Genomic DNA, 21,220 nt, shown 5'->3' on the forward strand with positions numbered 1-21,220 from the left:
GTGACACAGATTGTATGTCTATCTGTCTAGGAAGAGGAATCCATGATGTGTTGCTTTTTTTGTGTGTACGTGTTAAGTTTCTCTTTATCCAAATAAAATATCTAAGAAGGTACAGATTATACAGCCTTCTGAAATTATGGGCTGTATAAAGAAACTTCAGAGTCCTTTTCAGAGCACTGCCTATATTGTAGCTTTCAGACATCTTGTGCTCAACTAATGCCTGCCATCATTCAGAGTGTATAGTATTTCCCATGGCGCAATTACCTCCATTATCTTGTTATGACTCAGGCTGCCTAGTGCCTCTGCTGCACAGACTCTCAGATGACCTTTGGTATGGTAAAGGACACAAAACAGGCTTCTGCATGAGCAAAGTTCAACACTTAGTCAATAGAAACAAACGGAAGAGCTGAGCTGATACTCCACATTATTGTAACCCTGAGCTGGAGTAACCACAAAATATGGATCTTGAATGTGTGATTACTTAATTAGACTTACCTCTGACATTTAAATGACATTTACTTCTTTAAGTCAAAGTTAGTACGATGTTATCCTTTATCACGTCGTTTCTTCCGACCTCCGACTTTCTACCTGGGTGGTTGACTCTAGAAACCAATCCACTGGATAGTTTACTTCAAGGTGAGCTCCTCATCCATTCATTTCCTCTACTGTCCACATTGCTACAGGCTGTTTGAAAACTGAACGGCCGGAATGTGTTATTGGTTGCAAATTCAGTGTTATGTGACCTGCAGGACTGGTAGCTGCATGTGGGATCTCTGTGCTACGCTCCCTGATGAGATTGCTCTTATTTTTAGAGGAAAGGTGAGGAGGTGCCTTTTAATAAATCTTTACATGAAGATTAATTTAGTGATATGTTGCATAAGCTGACCAATTTGCTGGATTTCGAGTATTCACTGTTCTCATCAAAATGTTCCTATTTCAGTGCTGGTACAGATCCTTTACAGTTTACTTTTATTTCTTACTTGATTTGTTTCCTCACAACCCACAGCTGGAGTGATACAAATGATAAGGATACATCAAGCCAGAGGACGCCCAGTCATCAAAGAACTCAAACTGGACTTATTGGGATGCTCCAGTTTTTCTTTGTGACTGGGCTGCTGGCTGTAGTAGGCTCCCGTGTTGCCTCCCTGGTGGTACTAGAGTTTTGTCTTCGAGGAGTCTCTGGATGGGTTACAGCTGGACCGGTAAGAAACCAATTACATAATAAAAATTATAACAAACAGCCCATCATCTTTTTGTTTCATCCATCAGTTCTGTTCATATGCTCCTTTATTCCCCAGGAGTCCAGGAAATTTCTGCAGCAGCTGTTAGTTCAAAGCCAGTTCTCTCTGGGCTGTGCCCTGAGTTGCAGTTTGCATTTTCTCCACGAGGGGCATCCCATCGCTGGTTATGCCTGCTCCTGGCAGCAGCACTGAGCTGGCTCCTGGCTAGGCAGGCCTCACTCCTGCTGCACCATGTCATGGCTCTGTATAAACTCCACAGCTCACAGCGCTACTGCGGCATTTGCATCAGCCTCCTCACATCAGGCCGCTGCCTGTTTCCAATGCTGTGCAGGACTATGATTATTACTTTCTGTGTGGCTGTGGTGGCCGCCATTTCTATCATCAATCAACACTTTCTCTCTGCAACAGAGGCCCTCAGGTTTTGGACACCACTGACTATCTGCTACACACTATTGGTCGTGTACATGCAGGGTGAGAAACATATAAAATGGGAAACATTTATGTCAGAGATCACAGTGCAATGCTCATTAGACACTGGTCAATCTGCAGGACCTTCACTAATGCTACAGCCTTGTGATAGTACTTCCCTCAAGACTGGTCTTTGAGGACCCTGAACTGTACACATTTTCATTAAGTATTTCCCTTAAATGCTATGTTTTGGTTCTGCAGAGGAACAGCACCGTCTGCCTGGAAGCCAGGCTGTCCTGAACACAGTGGTGGTGCGTCTCGGTGGTTTGCTGGTCCTGATGCTGACTGTTGGACGCTGGACTGACGTGCTCCACATCCTAATGTGTTTCCTGGGTGAGGCCAGCTGTCTAATCCCCACAATGGATCTGCTGGATGCGGCATCCTCACAGGTCAGTTAGTCTCCCTGGAAGCAGCACACGGGGCCGAAAGCACTTTCTGTCCATCGGGACCCCAAAACTGGGGCAGAATATCAATGTGTTCATTAGACTAGGTCCCCAGATGAGTCTGAACTTCTCAAACTTGTATCCCAGGTGGAGAAGGTTTAAGATCCCCAAGACAGATTCAGGTCAAAGTATTCTCTGATTCAGAATAGTGAGCCTACTTTTTCTTTTACTGAGCTAGCCTGTTTAAGCAGTTCAGAATCCATCCATCCATACTCTTCCTGGCCAGCAGCTTGTTTATACACTTTATTTCGTGTGTGTTTGTGCATTTCTTCTGTCATATTTGGTGTGTGCATCTAGGATGAAGAGGATTTTACAGACTACGTAAAACGAGAGCATCAACAAAGACTACGGGCAAAAGAGAAGGAGCATCAGAGATAGCCACTCGGATTTTAAAATTTAGTGCCACTTCTTTGAATGCCATTATTAGTCTAAGCCATATTGGGGCTACATCAACAATGAATGTTTTTGAATGATTTTTTTTTTTCATTAAAAAGTCCAAGGAGTGTATTATAGTGAATTCATGTATTCCATTTTGTAAAAAAAACAAAAAAAACCCATTTCCAGCTCTTTAACCTTATTTTTTAGAAAAAGTTTTATCCAACCACCATGTGAAAAGGTAATATGACGCGCACAGTATAATCTGCCTCATATAACTTTCTTCCTGATGTCTTTGAATTTATCATTAAGCTTCTTTACAAACTTTGCCAAATGGATTTTCTTGTCTGTTACTCTCCTATGTAATTTTCTTTGTGATTGTCAGTTTATTAACACTAACTCAGGTAACAAATGTGCAGTTCAGGACATTATAATAAGAGTATGTGTGACCTCTTGGAGGAAGTGATGCTGTAATCTTGAAAATATTTTGGCATGGCAGCTACTCTAGGAAGAGTAATTTTCTTTGTGGGGGCCCAGAGCCTAAGGCCATTGTAACCCTTTCCATGGCCTATTGATAAATGAGGGTCAAAATAAGTGAGGTTTACTATGTTTATGTTATGTTGCTATACTCAAGCTAGCTGGGAGCAATCAGCTGATTCTAATTATCCCACTAATTGGTGTGATTTAAGGAAGAAGCAGAAACTCACAGCTCAAGAATGTATTTAGTGTCTATATATATATAAAACTGTTTATTCAATTGGTATAGGTCTATATGTATAAAACAATGGAAGAACCACTTACTCTTTACCAGTAAATACCATGAACACAAACGTATTCTGCAAAATAAATGTAAACACAATTTTATACATGATGGCTACATTATCAATTTTAAAGGGGATATTTCAAGAGGGCCACAGAACTCACATCGAGGTTTTACCATAAAACAAATTCGCATTAGGTGGGCTAGCTAGTATAACACAAAATGGATTGAATGCAAAAAACAAAAACACGTTCATCAAAATTGACACAGCTGGCTATTTTCACCGGTTATGCACTAACTCACAGCTGCAAACTCTTATCACAGACAGCTTAAACAAGGGGAAGACTTCGTTTAGTCATTTTGTATTATTTTGTTGGTCAGCTCAATTTCCACACAACGTAGCCTATGGTTCTATAAATATGATTCAGTTTTTGTCGTGTCTCTGCAGAGACTGTTTGCTTGAAAAGAAAAGGCAAAATGGCTGACGACAACGTTAGTGCTGTGAAGTCACACAAAATGGCGTTAGACAAAGGAAAGACTAGGTCACTTGTTATCACTCTGACCTTTGCTTCGCCTAAATTCTTGCGGACAAAGACGAAATAAAAATAAAATCAGCTTGCATTAAAGGATATTGGAGTAGCGTACTGACACCAAATTCGCTTTATAACACCGAGAGGCGCTTTTTGTAAAGGTGTGTTGGACTCTGTTACCACCTTGAGTCTCGAGTCTCGGCAACATTGTCTCAATAACGTCAACTAGCGATAAAGCCTAACTTCTTGTGACAATTTAGAAGTTCTCTGACACACATTTAAAATTAAATCCATATTTTGACGCCGGTATTATGCCCATTAGATGAGGTGTCTTTATTGAGAGCTGTGGACCGACAGAAACATATTCCATTAAAGGGGTTTTGTTATACCAGTCCCGTCATTCCTGTCAAAAAAAGGCGTGTGGAATTACTGTGGGCATATAAGCCTGACGGTCCAGTTCCCAAGATAATCCAGGTCTGAGGATCACTGAAGAGGATATTTAGTTTTGGTGTCTAGTCGATCCACCAACATAGGAAATTGTACTCCCATAGGTTTATTAGATTTTTAACTGAATAAAGTTCCACATCAGGACGAATTCAGTAGAAATAGGGAGGACGTTCTCCATAAGCACCCGAATATGGTGAAATTGCCCATTGAAATGACTGAGGACTTGTTGACACCTCCTCTGGAGATTTCCAGACCTTTCTGTTCTCATCTGATAGGCACGCTGCACGCATGCGCAGAGCAGTTTTGTGTCCCCTTGTTACCGCAGTTCCACGCAAGCGTACTTCTGCCTTTAATATGCATGCTTAATATAGTAACAAAAGCAGAATAATGCTGTAGTGTAGTAACAGGGCTTTTCTAAACCAACCTTTACTCCAATAATCGTTTTCTATAGGCTAAACATTACATTCAGCTTCAGAATGGGTATGGCCAAAATTTACTGTGGAGTAATTGAACTGAAACTCATTTCATCCACCAGTTTACTAACAGATGTTGACCCACTGATTAGGTGACATAGTTTTTAAGTAGGCTAATCTACACCTTAAGGAAGTATCATTAAAATTTTACTAACAACTCTTTCAAGGAAAAGTGCATAAAAAATAGTGCTTCTTTTATTTCCCCCGCATAAGTGCTTATCACCACTGGTCTCTTTGAACCTTTGGACATGAGCCCAATTTCTCATGTTACTTATTAGCTTAAAACAGGGCGCAGACCAGGTCAAGGATTTTGACTTAATAGGCACCAAGCCATTTTGTAGCTCAGGGGTAGTAGCAAATTTGTTTGTTTGTCCCGAAGGACCGCAGGTATAACAAGCCTAATTATGTAAAGACGAAGGACCGCAGGTATAACAAGCCTAATTATGTAAAGAGTTTTATGTTGTATCATGTCTACGGCTCTTCTGCTTAATCCTGCGTTAAACTGTGACAGGTTTTGGGTTTGTGCTTTGTGTCTCATTGTATCAGTTAGCAAAATGTTCTAATATGTGAACATTTAATATGAGTGGTGTTTGTTTTGTCAGTGACCTTAACAGAAAGACATGTAAAACAGATTTTGTTTGACTGAATGCTTTTTTTGCCTCACATGTCAATCTCACAGTTTATCTCTTTGAGAATTTACAGATTATGGTAAGTGATCTGTTATTATAAAGACAACTGACAAATACAAAACGGAATTAGTTTTTAAATATATATAATTTCCTGTTAATTCTATGGGCCAAAAAGTACAGTAGATAAAAATAGAGATTCTAGAATATAATCTTTTCTGTTGAAACTGCTCTGTTAACTTCCGAGCAGCTAATGAGGTCTATAGATTTTAACTTGTCACAGCATATTGTTCGACTGCAACTCATCACAGCCTCAAATGTTGTTATTATTAAAATTCATAACAACAACAAGCCCTTATTTCCTGTTTCCTGCAGGCTAAAGTTTACACTTTATGTGTCAAAATCTTCAACACAACTTTTTTAGAATTTACCTTCCATTCTTTTTGAATGGAAGGGGGTCAACTCTGCAAACCCTTATGTATGATCAAATCCTTGCATGCAATATTGTTTTACTGATGTAAAATGTTAACTTAAATTCTGCATGCAATATTTTTTTTACTGATGTAAAATGTTAACTCAAATTCTGGAGACAAATGTGGGCCCATGATTTGGGGGGTGGGGGTGTTTTTTCTGTACATTGATTAAAACAAAATGTAGCCTATTACAATAACAAAAGATTATAAAAATATAAAACTCAGGAACAAGTAGCTTTACTTTATGCAAAGTGATTCACCTTGCTGGACCCAACTAGCACTGATGGGATCCTCCTGTGAGTCAAAGCCTCTCAGATGTCAAAGCACCTTCATTCAACCAGGGGTTTTCTCACGCATGCGCAAGTGCAGAGGACTGTCTCATCGGGGAGAAAAAAAGAAGTTCACACACAAAGCCACGCCTGCGCGGTGTGCCTCTCATTACAAGCGAAGTTGCTGCATCTTTTTAGGAAGCTACATGCTTTCTTTCGACACCCAAAGGTCGCATGGTGTCAGGGGCGCGCCTAGTCACGGGAACAGTCCGGAGCGCGTTCATGAAGTGCAAGATCGCGCTTTAACAGTGAAGAGTATCAAACAGCGTGCGGGGATTCAACCTAATGGTTTACATTGGGTCACACCGACCAGTCCATGATTTGCGCCGAGGATTTTTTTTTTTTTTTTCCTTGTCCAGCGTTTATTTTGCAAACCTCTTCTTTTTTGCACAGGAATAAACTGACATAGCAAACTCATCTGTATGATAGGGGAGCAGGAGCACACAGTATGGTCCGGGAAACCAGACATTTATGGGTGGGAAATTTACCCGAAAATGTACGAGAAGAGAAAATCATTGAGCACTTCAAGCGGTGAGTAGAAACACTTACGAGCGACGTGTGTGTGTCTGTATTTGTGTGCGTGTGTTTTGTAGTGTAACGACGAGTGCACGGCCAGCATCTCTCTGTTGTGTCACATTTTAGTGAAGTCGGGATGAAGCAGGAGGTTCCCCTGTAGCAAAGTCCCATTTGGCAACTGTGCTGTCAGCTCTCCATAAGCAACAACATTGTGCTGCATTTCATATGAGAGAAAAAAAAATAAACGGCTAGCACGCTTCAACCACCCAGCTAGCGGACATATGGTTTTGCCATTTTGACACGGATAGGCTACTAACTTGTAGGCAAGGAGATAACTTCGCTTGGCCTTTCATGTTGTGTGACTTAACATTCCCACCAGGTAACCACTTGGCTTTTATTAAGGAGCCTAAATTTCCACCTGGTGACCGTAAAGAAAACACATTTTCTATAGCGGATAAGGTAACGACATGTCACTGTAAACAAACTTCAGCCTAACGTTACCTGGCGAGCTGCTAGCTTTGTAACGTTACAAGCTGTGCATTTAACAGTCTGTATCTGTAGTAGACGGTGTGAAGTCTGTTGCCGTGTTCTCTCGTGCCTGAGCATATCAGGGACCCGGTGTTTCATTTGACTCTGAGATTCTCAGGTCAATGCTTCCAGCCAGACCTGCACACAAAGTATGGTGGATTAGGTGCACCTATGTATCGGAGTGCAGTATAGTTGCTGCAATAACGGGATTTTTACCCCTAAATCCAACAGAAGTCAGTGAAACCTAAAAGGTGACATTTACGACATCACGCCGCCTTCCACGCTGCCTGCAACATTGTTGCAAGCTGGCTGTGATTGAACAGGGCGCTCTGTGCTAACCGATATGCAACATTGCAACGTCGTAGTATGCTTCTGTGTTTACTTTGTGCGCGCATGATCACAGAAATGGTTATCTTTGCCATATTATTACCGTGTTGCTTTCCCCAGCTTCGGACCTGCACAGCCTGCAGCGTGATCTGATTCAAGGAAAATCAGACAACATATCGGTATTTTAAATACGATATTCTAACTGAGCTCTGTTTGTGCTTTTTGTTTGGGCAATTGGTGCTGCCCAGACCCATGCACCGTTTATGGGCTTTTAGCTCTTTGTTGTCTTCCTTGGACGGAGAAAAAAAAAATGTAGCTCCATATGAGATTTTGTGCGGCGCGCTGTCCCCTCTCTCTTCTCTCGGCTGTCAAGGAAATAGCAGCCCGCCTCTCCGTCCATATGTGCTGGAGAGCAGACTGCTGTAAAAAACATCATAGTCTACTTATAAGAACTACGTTGCCTTCTTTACTGTGTAGGCGTCGGCATATCGGACGAAAGCTGCTAAATTACCAACATGAATCATAGCCCACATGTCTATTTAACAAAATTGTACCCGAAAGGCACATATTTGTCCCACAACATACAAAATACGACAGTGTAAAATAGATAACTGATGATATTAATTTGGTGCTTTGCACTCTTTTTGTGTTATTATTTACGGTCCTCATGCAGTGAGTGAACTACAAATATGGTTCGTGTCTGATTCCTGCAGCCTTGCAGAACGCACAATAATGGGCTTCCTATATACCGTTTTATTTATGTTAGCCTGGGATAAAATGTGCGTAACGTTATGTTGGGGGGGGGGACTGGCATGTTATTGCAGTAGCGGAGGCGAGACTGTATTGGCGAGTCCTTTTTAGCATGCTGCCTCAGCTCCAGCGTTAACCCAGAGGTAGTCAGAGTGTGCAGGTGCATGACAGCCCAGTGTGATAGAAGTCATTGAAGATGGGGGACGGCGGAATGAGTAAGCAGTGTGAACAGCTTTTATAAAATGGCGTCGGAGGCAGTTCAATGTTGGGAACGGCATGCCAATAAATTTATGAGCACCCTACTGTTTCTGTCGGACAGCGAAAATACGCTCCCGAAAGATTCGTGGGGGTGGGGTTGGGGGGTGGGGGCACTCATTGCATAAACATGATAACAGGCTCTGTAATCTCAGACTGTGCTGGTACATTTTGGGGAGGCTAATAGACTTCCCATCAGTCAATTCAACCATCACTTAACGAGGTATTCACAGGCTTATTAAGGAAACAATAGAATTCTTACTCTCATATATATCTATTAAAAAATGTTATTCCTGTATCTTGTGCAGTTATTTTTTTAAGTTTCAGGGGGAGATAATGTCATATTTGAAAAATTGCACCACAGTGCTTTGGTTTTAGTAAAACAGAATATTTAAGAATAGAAGAACAGAATATAAAACAGATTATCATTATTTTTTTTAACTCACTTAGTGAATCAGGAAATGTCACGTTTCTTTTTAAAAGGTTGCCTGAACCTCATCAGTGTGGTTTCCAGCTGCTATAAGCTTGACAGCACCTTCCCCCTAGAAAACATGCTAATGTTAGAAAATATATGCATTTATTAACATGCAGTGTGCCAAGGTTTCAAGTCCAGTTGCTGGGTTACTGTTGCCTTATAAGAAACTACCACAGGGCAGTAGCAAAGCCACCATACCTCCCACCCCTTCTCAGACACACACAGACATATTTGAATTTAACACTGTGTAATTTGAGAAAAAGGCGGCGTCATTTTATTTTCATTAAGAATTCAAAATGAAGACCCTGTTTGGCAATTCAAAACACTGATGCAATGTAATTGCAGTTCAATCATCATCTTGTTTTTCTGTTGTTTTCTTTTTAGATATGGACGTGTGGAGAGTGTCAAGGTCCTGCCCAAGCGGGGTTCTGAAGGTGGAGTCGCAGCCTTTGTGGATTTTGTGGACATTAAAAGTGCTCAGAAGGCTCATAATGCTATCAACAAGATGGGTGACAGAGACCTGCGCACTGACTACAATGAACCAGGCACAATTCCTAGTGCCGCGAGGGGGCTGGATGATAGTCTGTCCTTAAGCTCTCGTGGCCGGGATGTATCAGGGTTCACAAGGGCGGCAGGGGGGGCTGTGTATGGGCCCCCCACGTCGCTCCACAGCAGAGATGGACGCTATGAACGCAGACTAGACGGGTAAGTGGACAAAGTTTCTCTGAAGGCAGGGGGAACCGTGTTTTCTGATAAACACCTTACCTCCAAGCATCTTCCCACCATCTATTCATTCACTTGTTTGGGGGTGGGGGGGACAGTTCATGCTCAAAAATAAATCTTATAGGGATCCCCTCTAAAGTCCTCAGAGCGCAGCCAGCGCTCTTGGATTCGTACTTGCAGGTAGACGACAAGATATTCTGTAAGTGAGAGCATGTTTGTGCACATGTATCTTTTACTGAAAAGAATAGTCAGTAGTTTAAATGGCTGTTGGGGATTTCTATGGGAGCTTAAACATCTCTATGAGGTGGATATATCATTTGCGGAAAATGCGGGGCTAAGATTGGATATCGTAAAATTTCCCAGGATTATTGGAGATTGCTGGAGAGAGAGAGAGAGAGAGAGGGAGAGAGAGAAAAAGAGAGAGTGGTCCAGCGGCCATCCCTGGGATTCCCCTAATCTGGAGTTACGTGCCCTGCTCGGTGGATTAATGTCACCCTTTTTTCCTCACGTAACAAAACAACCAAGAGCACACATTATATGTATAAGACACCATTGTTTGGATTAGTCTAATTTGGTTTTCAATAATCGTGCACACCTCACGGAGGTGTTCACTTCTCTCGCGGGCTGGAGTCATGTGGATAACCTACACAGGATATTTATTCCCCTCTGTTGGATTAATACTGGCCAGACACCTTAAGGATATGCTGTCATGCTAAAGGTATGGGTTGCTTTCTTGGTTCCTTTGTTTTTTTTGTTGTTTTGTATTGGATTATTTCTAAAATCAGGGCATTACAATTTGAGTGCTGGGAGACCTACTGGTGATCCAAATCAGTAGAGGCAACAAAAACAAGTGAGCAAATGACTTATTTTTTTTTTTTCTACCTTATTTTTGTGGAGATTATTTTTACTTTTAAGACTGACACTCGCAGATTTTCTGAGGACCAACACGGACTATGTTTGGATCATACAATTCAAAGAAGAAGGCTGGAAATTGAGACTGGAAAGTTGCTGTTGGAGATAACCTACCTCATATCGGTGGATTACCCGCTCCTTTCCTGGATGTGGAACTATAACTGAACCTTGGATACAATCACATACAGAATCAGAGAACTAAGTTGCACCCAAGAACCGCATTTCTCATTGATTCCGGGTTTGGACTGCATGAAGGCTCTTCTGCTTGCTGAGGAGATAGACCACAGACATGAACATCCATGAGCTTCAAAACCGTAATGAATGTTATCCACTCTGGGAATGAATGCAGTGTTTCTATAAACAGGACTCTGGATTACCACTGAGAGAAATAATCTTTATTTGTAATCTGTCATGGCCAGATTTCCATCCCTCTGTCAAAGGAATTTGACTACTTTACTGCTGTGCACAGTGTGACCAGTGGAATGTGCAGGACTTCACAAATGAATGTAATGTAAGACTTAATTTTTCCATCACTTCCATTATCACTCTTGGGGAATCAATGGTTCAGTACTTACTGAAGACAGACTCCTGGATATCATGTATATATTTTACTGGACTCAATACTGCAATACTGCCCCCCCCCCCCCCCATGCTTGGATGGATATATAGACTGGATGGATATATAGACTCAAATTGACATTTTCCAGCATACAAAACATCCTAAGCTGGATCCGTACAAGACAAAGTTTGTTTTCATCAGTTTAATTAAAACAGACACTCCAGCTCTTCTAAGTAGGCTACATGAGGTCCCCTGCCCTGAAGATGAGGATTACATTTTCTAAAGTGAACAATTTTGCTTCAATTTTTCCCCCTCCACCCAACATTTTTGCCCATTTTTTCTGCTCACAAAGTTCTATCTCCCTATATTGTATTTGGAATTATAGGTCAAGTTACCACTCTCTCAAAAGGTTGGTATGTCCTGCCCTGTGTATTTTAGCTGTCCTCTCTAACCCCCTAGTTTGAACCCCTGTCTCTCTCCATTTTCCCCACTAACAGAAGTAGCTGGTACATAGACTGTTATTACTACCTGTGTGTCTATGTGCAGAAATCTGTACCTTACCTTACCTTGTATTGTTTTCCTTTCTCTCCCTCTCACCTGACCCTCACCTTAAGTTCCTGTCCCCTGTTCACCCTATGATGAATATATCCAAAGTGCAGCTATTGCTAGTGCAGTTATTCATGATGAGTGATAAAGGAAAACAAAAAGTCCCTTTTTACAACATTGTGTTAATATAACACTGGGCTGTGGAATTTTTATGAAGACTTAAATGATCTGAAGACTTAAAGATTTGTCAGATACTCCTATTTGCGATATGTGCAGTGAAAAGAGGTATGATAAAAGCTGCGATAATAACAATTAAAATAGGAGTAAAAAATAAGGATCAAAGGATACAATTACAAAGATAAAAAATAAACATTAGCGTGTATTTCTCTAAAAACTAGTAATACAGAATGAAATAATTATTAAATTAACATTATAGATTGCTTCTAATTCAGGCTTTTTCAAGATCAGAGTTCAGGATTGTACGTGTCAGTATTTTTTACAGTTAAAACGATTAGTTGATGAATCCTTAAACGAATATAATCAAGAATTTTGTGTTTGTTTAATGATTTTTCTCTGTATGTCATTTTATATTAAATATCGTTGAGGTTTCGACTGTCGGTTGGACAAAAGACAATTTAAAATGTCACCTTAAGTTGTGGGGAAAAAACTTAAAAGCATTTCATAGACCAAATCAATGATCGATTTAATTAAAACAAATCTGCAAATGAATCAGTAATTATTAGTTCTAGACCCAGTATCTTTGGTTCCTGACTTGCAGTTTTAAAATGTCTGCCGTTTTTTTTTAATATGGGACATTAGTAGAATATGAAAACTGTATTATGTGTCACAGGGTGGAGACTCAAAATTTTGTTCTTAAGCTTAAACTCTTGAGGAATATAAAGCATTTAAGATTATTTTTGTAGCATTTCAGTCTTATTAGAGTGGATCATAGTCACAGGAAATATTTAAGTATATAGATTACATTAATCCAAAATCCCTGACTGGATTTAAATGTGAAAAAAATCTCTACCATTTATATTGTAGTATCTGTGCCTTTTTAATTTCTATTTGTATTAGACCATAGACAATGTTTTAAATCAATTAGCAGGACTAATGGCCGTACTGGGTTTGTTGGGATTGTTGCTTCGGTTTGATGGATTACCTTGAGTTGTCAGGTATTTAATTTACTGTTTTAAACAAAAACAGACTTTATTATATAGTTTTTCACAATATATATAATAACAAAGCGCCATGGTTTATGCTTTAGCCTGCAAGGACAACAGAACTCTCAGTCTGCATGGCAGAAGGATATTTAACAATAAACAACTTATAATAGTTTTGGAAGATTAGAATTCAATTGCTATATTGCTCCCACATAACTGAGCCTCCACATAAGATGTCTTTTTAGCATGCTGCTGGAATGCATCCTCATAATTATGCTGTTCACGTAATCCTAAAACAGTTGATGTGCTTAGCATGCACCAGAGCAGACTAATAATCAAACACTGATGGAAAATTTGCCAAAAAAGTCTTACTGAATTATCTTTAAGCTCCATGAATAATGTAGAACCTGTTTTGTGTAAAGTGAAATTGAGGGCTATCTATTGAGCAGTAAGCCTGCGCCACCAAATTAGCATTTTCGAGAGCATCTAGGGGTCATGGTAATCCATCACTTTCACAGCAGACATCGTTATACCATAGATGTTATTCATGAATCCAGCACATAGATGATTAAATCAAATAAGCAGAAACAGAGTTTGCCCCTCACCCTCTGTACTTCATGTATAGTGCAGTGAAATACAGACATAGTGCTGGTCTCCTAAACTAGTTTATCCTCAACATCCAGGAGACGAGATGTGCATCTCATTCAGTCTTTTTTTGTTCTTGTGCCCCATGGCAAATGCCTTGGTGTAAAGATGTCTATTTATGACCTAAAAATAATGTTAGTGTCTGTAGGTTACATTTATGTCAAACGTTTTACACTGATTTTCCCCGATTGGCCACATAACTTAATTTGGTCTTTAAATTTTGCTCGGTTAAAAAAAACTCCTCATCAACTCAATCATATATCCTTGCAAGGGCTAAAATAAAAATCTTTGGTTGGGGAAATCATCAGAGGGTGTATTATTTTGTAAAAAGGGTTAAGCTTAGGTTATTAATGCAGTCAATCAGTCTTCTAAAATATGATAAATAACATCTGAGTGTGAATATGGAACACATTTTTGTTAGGTGTAAAGGTCAGGTTGGGCATTTTAAAAAACTTATCTTATGGGTCATTTAACAAAATACCTTTCAGGACACCACAGGGTATCAGATATTCAGAGGAAAACACTTCAGTCATACATCTTCAGAGAAATGGCAGCAGCCTAAAGTTCAGCCTAAGATGCAGACAGCTCATTTCAGTAACTATTTTGCGTATATTGTATTTGGGTCCTTTTAGATGTTTCCTCTGAATTACCCTGAGACCATGAAATGCACTGAAATTGAAAGGTTTTCAGCTGTTCTTTTGTGTGAGGACCCATTTCCCTCTCAACTAGAATACAATTTCCTAAATCATCCAAAGCAACTAATAGAACATTTCTAGTGGTAACACTACACTGCAGTTGTACGTCACAAACACATGAAAGCTGGGAAATTATAAAACAAAGTATTACAAAAAGCCTATAAATATGCAACGTGTCGATGAAGGAACTAATTACAAACATTTGCTTGAGATTGAAAACAAAAAGCACTGCTCACCCCTTTTTTTTTGTTTTTGTTTTTTTTTCACTATTAAGATAATACTAACCAAAGGGCGCTGCTAACTTCTCAAGCAAGCTAGAAAAATATAGATTATTTACATCTTTAAATAGATGGAATCAAAACATCTAGGATTGTCCACATCAATCAAAGACCCAAAAAATTTGGATACCTCTATCAATTATCAGCAAGGAATATTTGTAAAGCCTGTATTTCCAATTGGTTGGAATACTTTCTGTTAATTTCACACATTTATATATTTAAGATTAATTTCACCCTGAAAGGATAATATTGTTGAAATTTAAGTTCTAGTTATGTGACACCTTCTTTTTTTAAGACAGTTGTTTCAGCCATCCTTGCCTTCATTGGATAGTTGAAAGTGGACAGGGAATATTGGGGAGGGGGGAAGTAAGCTGTGTGGGTCTAAAAAGGACTCTTGTCCCTGTCCAGATTCAAACCATGGATGTTGCAGTTAGATGAGGATGAAATGCGGGTATTAGAACAGTAGTAGCTTCTCAGCCATATTCATTTGTGGTTACTTCATTTCTACATTACCATTAGGATTTCCATCCAGAAAGCTTTGATATCTAGGATTATACGATAGGATATAGGGGCGTATTTTTATTAGTCCTTCTTTTTAGTCTTAGCTACAAGTCAAATAGCAAAAACATGGACAATCAGGAATGTAATATTTTTAAGAAACTTTTTCAAATAGTTTATTTACATATATGCTATCTGAAATGTTTTTACCATTTTCACAGTTGAGGATTGTTTGCCATTAAAATCCAGCTTTGTCTTGAATCTTAATATTTTTCCATCCTCTTGATTAAACTGGACAAAGTAAAAAAACATAGTCTTGTATTTTAATGAGGGTTTGTAACTGTAACTATATTAAACCATATTCTTCCCTGTGTTGGAACATCATGGCTAATTTGCTGATTATAATTTGATGTGAATTCAAACAGTGGTAATTGCTGTCCTGTCTCGCTCATTACAGGGAGTTGGGTAATATGACTGCTGTAATGACACAGTATTCGTATTACCAAATTAAATTGTGATTGCTTTATTCAGTAAGAAGATGTTCAGGTCTGAACCAAATGTCCTTATTAGCACAGTTTGTAATGTGCATCTTCATAAAATATGCTTTCAGTACCTTTTTTCAGGAGAACAAGTAACATTGTAAACAAAAGACTAAACCTTCAACGAAGCCTCCCGGATAAATAATAAAACTCCTTAAAAACTTTTTGCAATGTTGCTAGATGTAACAAGACCAGAATTCCTTGACAATATATAAAACATTGAATCTCTCATTTTTATAAGTAATCCTGTTATATCCTGCAATTAAACTTTTCCATAAGCTGCAGATTTATTTTCTATTGAGCACTGAATGCATGCCTTTTGCTAAAATCTCTTCCTATGTTGATTGTATTTTCAATAGAGAGGGTTGCATTTTACAGTAGGGTATACTAGTTATATATTTCTCTGTGATGCTTGAACTGGGAAGCTGTTGCATGAAAACACATCTGCAAAACAAGCTGAACTCTTGTGTTCACACCTCCAAGTTAATTGAAATGCATGAAAGACAGTTAACCACCTGGTGTATTGGTTGGTAGAAAAAGGAGGATCTGATACATTTCACATCTGAGTCATAAACGGTTGTTGTCTGAACCTGTTATTTAAATCCCTTTTGTAGTTCAGTCTGGAAAATAAGTCTATTTTAAACCACCCTTCTTAAAACACTAACTAAGGGAAACCCACTAGACGCACACATAATCTTGTTCATCCACTGCATGATGCTAGCAGCTTTCTTCAACATCTTAAATGCAACTGTAATGTGATGTTGTTGTCTCGTCCTGTTTGTTAGGACGGCAGAAAGTCGGGATCGGGCATATGATCACAGTGCCTATGGACATCATGAGCGTCCTGGTAGCAGTTTTGACCGCCAGCGGCACTATGAAACAGACTATTATCGTGATGCAAGAGAAAGGACTCTAAGCACAGCTGGGAGCGGGTCTGGTACCTCCAGTGGAAGTGGTACAACGGTGTCGTCGGGAGTCAGTGGAACTATCGTTAGCGCTGTTGCTGGCAGCACAGGAACAGGTGGATCAGCCGTGGCCACAACGGGAGGAAGTGGAGGATCTACATCCAGCGGGGTCGGCTTTTACCGCTCACACAGCAGGAGCCCTTGCCGCTTTGAGGCACCAGAGCCTCGCTATGAGTCTCGTGCCAGGGAACCCTTTACTTTGGCTAGTGTGGTTCATCGGGACCTTTACCGGGAGGACAGGGGTCGGCGAGGGGAGCGGTCGTATCGCCACAGTCGTAGCCGGTCTCCACACTCAACGCATTCGCGAAATCCCTCTCCTCAGAGACTGGCGAGTCAGGCTACCCGTCCTCCACGCTCCCACAGTGGGTCAGGCTCTCACAGCCGCTCCTCCAGTTCAGACTCAGTAAGCAGTACCAGCAGCAGTACGAGTGGCAGGTGAGTGAAGCTAATCTGGCTGTCAAGATTTCTACCCTTGTGTGTTGCTGTTGGCTTCCTTTGTGCACCCAGGTCTGGTGCTGGGCAAAGAGTATTTTGAGAACAAAATCTGCACTCTGAATACTGCTTCAAATGTTTGCAATTTGTAATTTTATCTGCTGCTGGATGGAAATTTTATTTTTGATCATTTAAATAGAATTGCTTAGATGATTTTAATTCAGCACAGTTTTCCTCAGATTTATCATATGTGTTCATGTTGACCACTCAAGATTTTGCAAAGCAGGAAAACCATGTCAGTGGTATACATTTTGTACCACTCAGCAAAACCCACAGTTGAACAAATCATAGACCATGTTAAGTGTGGCTGAATTGGATTTTCCCCTACTTTGACCTCTGGATCCAAATCAGTCTGTCTATATGGGGAAATAAGTTTTCACTTATATCTTCCTGTAATGATTTGTGTATAATACTGTCTTTTTAAACATAATGCAATTTTCCCAACATATATTTGTATCAGCTGTACTGGCAGTATTGAATTATTTTACATACTTTGTGTCCACTTAAATCCTGTCACTGGTTCGTGGGGACTCCTATCAAGAACACCTTGTTGCACAACATCCCTTGATGCTGAAGCTGCGGTTTATAACATTAACTGTTTCAGGATTATCTCCCAATACCGTGTCATTATGTCCGTTTCTTAAGCAGGTACTGTCTAACATACTCCACAATATGGCCAAACTTCACTTTCATTGCTGCAACGACAGGCTTGCTTTTTCTGATATATATATATATACACACACACACACACACGAACAAGACAGGGAAGATCACTGTATGTGACATTTACGGCAAGGGTGAAAGATGATCACTTTGAATGACAAATCTTTCATGGCATGTGTAGATTATTTTCTGGTAGGAGTCAAAGCCTAGAAAATGACCTTTTTTGCACGCAACCGCTGTAATTTTTGGGGCTATTAAGATTTGATCTGAATTGATTTACTACTGCGGTTCATACTTTGGATTAAGTTAAGGTCCACTTTGCTTCTTGCCAAATGAAAACTCTTCTTCAGTAGGACTACACAGTGCTTAATTCACCAAACAGTTTCAGCTATATTGCCTTCATCATGGGGGTGTCTGAGGTTGTTTCTGGTTTCCTTATACATAATCCATTGATCTGTCTTGCGACCTAAACATCACCATAGATACTAAGTTTAAAAACATCACCATCATAAAATACATAGTATTTTATTAAAAGTTTAAAAATATAGTAAAAGTTCTTTAGGAGTAAATTAAGACGCACTGTAGGTAGCTGGTAGGGTCTAACCTGAATTCATTGGTGGTGAATTCATTTGAATACAACAGCTATAACTAATTCCATAATTGCACTGGATGTATGTAATTAAGGTGTTTTCCTGGCATGCTGTGATTGTGTATTAACACGATTGTTGCAACCAAATGTTCTTCACAAACAGTGGCTGTCAGTTTGCTATCCCAGTGAATCTGGTCTTAGCTCTGTTTTGAGTTTGACATGCAAATTTAGCTGTATTTGTGCTGCATTTATTGCAGTGATAATTCTGTCCAAGTTCTTGTACATGTATTGCTTTTTATTAGTTGATTTGGGTTGGTTTTGAGTACTAACTGTACAAGGAATGCATAAATAACAAAATGTTGGGATTGTCAATTGCAAGTGAGTTTTAAAAACATGTCTGTCCATGGGATTTACTCCACAATGTAAATTTACTTCACCCCTCTCCACATGTGTAGCGACACATGTGGTTTTGAGGAGGTAGCACTATGGGGGGAATTTCAGGAGACGGCTGGTGTATTTTTCTCACTGCCTACCTCTGTGTACGGGTAATGGCTCCCCCCCTCCGTGAGATCCAGTTGGAACTGGAAATTTCTGGCCAGTGCTGGCTGCCTGCCCACTCCCACAGGCCAGGCTCCGTCAGCAGCACTTCCGGGAGTGTCTGAGCACAGGAGGAGAAAGTGAGAAGGAAACAAACAGCAGAGGGCCTAGAAAGCTGAGACAGGCATGGGAATGGTTTGAGAAAAAACGCACATGAGGCAGCAATGAATTTCTCACTGACGTGCAAATATGTCTCTTTATTTTTTTTATATGAACCAGATATAATTTGGGGGAGAAAGGGGGTTGTTCTTCTCCCCTTCAGCTGAGCGGCATAGCTGTTTTGAAACTGGAGACACAATTGGAGATTCACAGTTAATGCAAATGCGTCACTGTATATATTAAATCTGAAATGTGTGCATAACATTCCCTGTTCAATACCGTATGTAATGGGATCCCTCTTACTTGTCCTGCAGTTTGGACACTGCTGCACACTAAATTTTGTGTCCTTTTGTCAATGTTTATAAAGATCATATTTTAACTGCTGTTCTTGACCGTGCATGGAAGTATAGCTTTTAGCACATATAATGTATGATTTCTCAGAGGCAGAGCATGTAGCACTTAGTGTTGCACTGCAAAATGACAAATGTCCTTAAGTTTGTAAAAACATGTTTACAGTACACATATTATAAGTATTTGTGATTTTATTGAGGGGAATATATATATATAAAACAATAAATTAGATTCTTAAGTATTACTAGGCATGGGGTAGGGGTAGGCTAAGGCAATCACCAGTTTCACAGTAATACCTTTTTATCATACATCTATAATGGCAGTTCGAGATAAAACTGTGCGGTCTGCAACAACATCTTAGGCCATGTTCCTCTCTTGCTACAGTGATTCTAGCAGTAGTTCCAGTGATGACTCCCCGGCACGTTCAGTGCAGTCTGCTGCTGTTCCTGCACCCTCAGCACTTCCTTTATCCTCCCTTGACAAGGATGAACCACGTAAAAGCTTTGGCATCAAGGTCCAAAATCTTCCTGTGCGCTCTACAGGTTAGTTAGGTGTTCCTGTGGTGTGCAAGCCCACATACCTTTTATATGCAGAAATAGTGGTATGTTGTATTTCTGTGTATCCCTCAAGATACTGACACATATTTATTAAACATAACTACCATTATATTTGGTCTTTTTTTTTTTTTTCAGAATACATACTTCAAATATCTAGAAACATTTGATCTCTTTCCTACAGATACGAGTCTTAAGGATGGTTTGTTCCATGAATTTAAGAAACATGGAAAGGTCACATCTGTACAAATCCACGGAGCTTCAGAGGAGCGCTACGGGCTTGTCTTTTTCCGCCAGCAAGAGGACCAAGAGAAAGCACTTGGAGCATCAAAGGGGAAGCTTTTTTTTGGCATGCAAATTGATGTCACAGCCTGGAATGGCCCTGGTAAGTTCTGATCTTTAACTGTATTGCAGCAAAAACATAATTACTGGCAAAACGCAAAGTTCCATTGAGCACTTACGTTTTCAGAGACAGAAAGTGAGAACGAGTTTCGGCCCTTGGATGAGAGGATAGACGAGTTTCATCCAAAGGCCACGCGGACATTATTCATTGGAAACCTAGAGAAGACCACCACTTACCACGATTTGCTTAACATCTTTCAACGCTTTGGAGAAATAGTGGTAGGTTAATGTGAAATGGTTGAGAATCAGGTTGTCTGCAATGGTTACCACGTTACACATTTTGAGAGGACCAGGCTTACTGACTGCATATTTTTGTTTTCATCATCCCCAAAGGATATTGACATTAAGAAGGTGAATGGAGCCCCGCAGTATGCTTTTCTACAATACTGCGACATTGCCAGTGTCTGTAAGGCCATAAAGAAGATGGACGGCGAGTACCTTGGTAACAATAGATTGAAGGTCAGAAATATCATTTTAATTTACAATTGTGATTTCACACCACATTCTTGTTTTTTACAACCATGCACATTATTATTTATGACCACAATTTGTATAAACTGTAAGTTGTTTTGATAAAATAATTGCAATCTGACATTTTATCCTTTCTTTTTCAGCTGGGCTTTGGAAAGAGTATGCCAACGACATGTGTTTGGTTAGATGGATTAGCATCAAACACAACTGAGCAGTTTCTTACTCGTCATTTCTGCCGCTATGGACATGTTGTCAAGGTAAGTCTGTTTATTTCCCCCTTCATAGTCGCCCATTGTTTACTTTTTGGCACCTTGGGACTCTATTTTCCTCTGTCTTCCGCAGGTTGTGTTTGACAGAATGAAAGGAATGGCCCTTATCCTGTATAACAACATTGAATATGCACAAGCCGCTGTCAAAGACACAAAGGGGTGGAAGATAGGGGGCAGTAAAATAAAGGTAAGTG

The 21,220-nt window shown here is 39.9% G+C and overlaps 2 protein-coding genes across 2 annotated transcripts in view; both read left to right on the plus strand.

Annotated features, from left to right (window-relative positions):
• Positions 1 to 3,288, plus strand: tmem82 (transmembrane protein 82; the record flags this gene model as incomplete). Its single annotated transcript, XM_038723251.1, is given in 7 exon segments — positions 1 to 636; positions 750 to 819; positions 1,007 to 1,202; positions 1,299 to 1,389; positions 1,392 to 1,712; positions 1,911 to 2,098; positions 2,450 to 3,288. Coding segments are annotated over 7 exon segments (1,041 nt in total). The 3' UTR covers positions 2,531 to 3,288.
• A 1,076-nt stretch (positions 3,289 to 4,364) lies between these two features.
• The window catches only part of spen (spen family transcriptional repressor), a 28,387-nt gene continuing 11,531 nt past the window's right edge, over positions 4,365 to 21,220 (plus strand). Inside the window, 9 exon segments of the mRNA XM_038723250.1 lie at positions 4,365 to 6,696; positions 9,401 to 9,721; positions 16,360 to 16,974; positions 19,715 to 19,872; positions 20,069 to 20,269; positions 20,354 to 20,505; positions 20,620 to 20,745; positions 20,901 to 21,014; positions 21,100 to 21,213. Coding sequence (XP_038579178.1) covers positions 6,614 to 6,696; positions 9,401 to 9,721; positions 16,360 to 16,974; positions 19,715 to 19,872; positions 20,069 to 20,269; positions 20,354 to 20,505; positions 20,620 to 20,745; positions 20,901 to 21,014; positions 21,100 to 21,213 — 1,884 coding nt within the window. The 5' untranslated portion in view covers positions 4,365 to 6,613.

This window comes from Micropterus salmoides, unplaced genomic scaffold, assembly GCF_014851395.1.
Source record: "Micropterus salmoides isolate LMB-PRFRI ecotype aquatic unplaced genomic scaffold, ASM1485139v1 Ms_hic_scaffold_16, whole genome shotgun sequence".
NCBI lineage: Eukaryota > Metazoa > Chordata > Actinopteri > Centrarchiformes > Centrarchidae > Micropterus > Micropterus salmoides.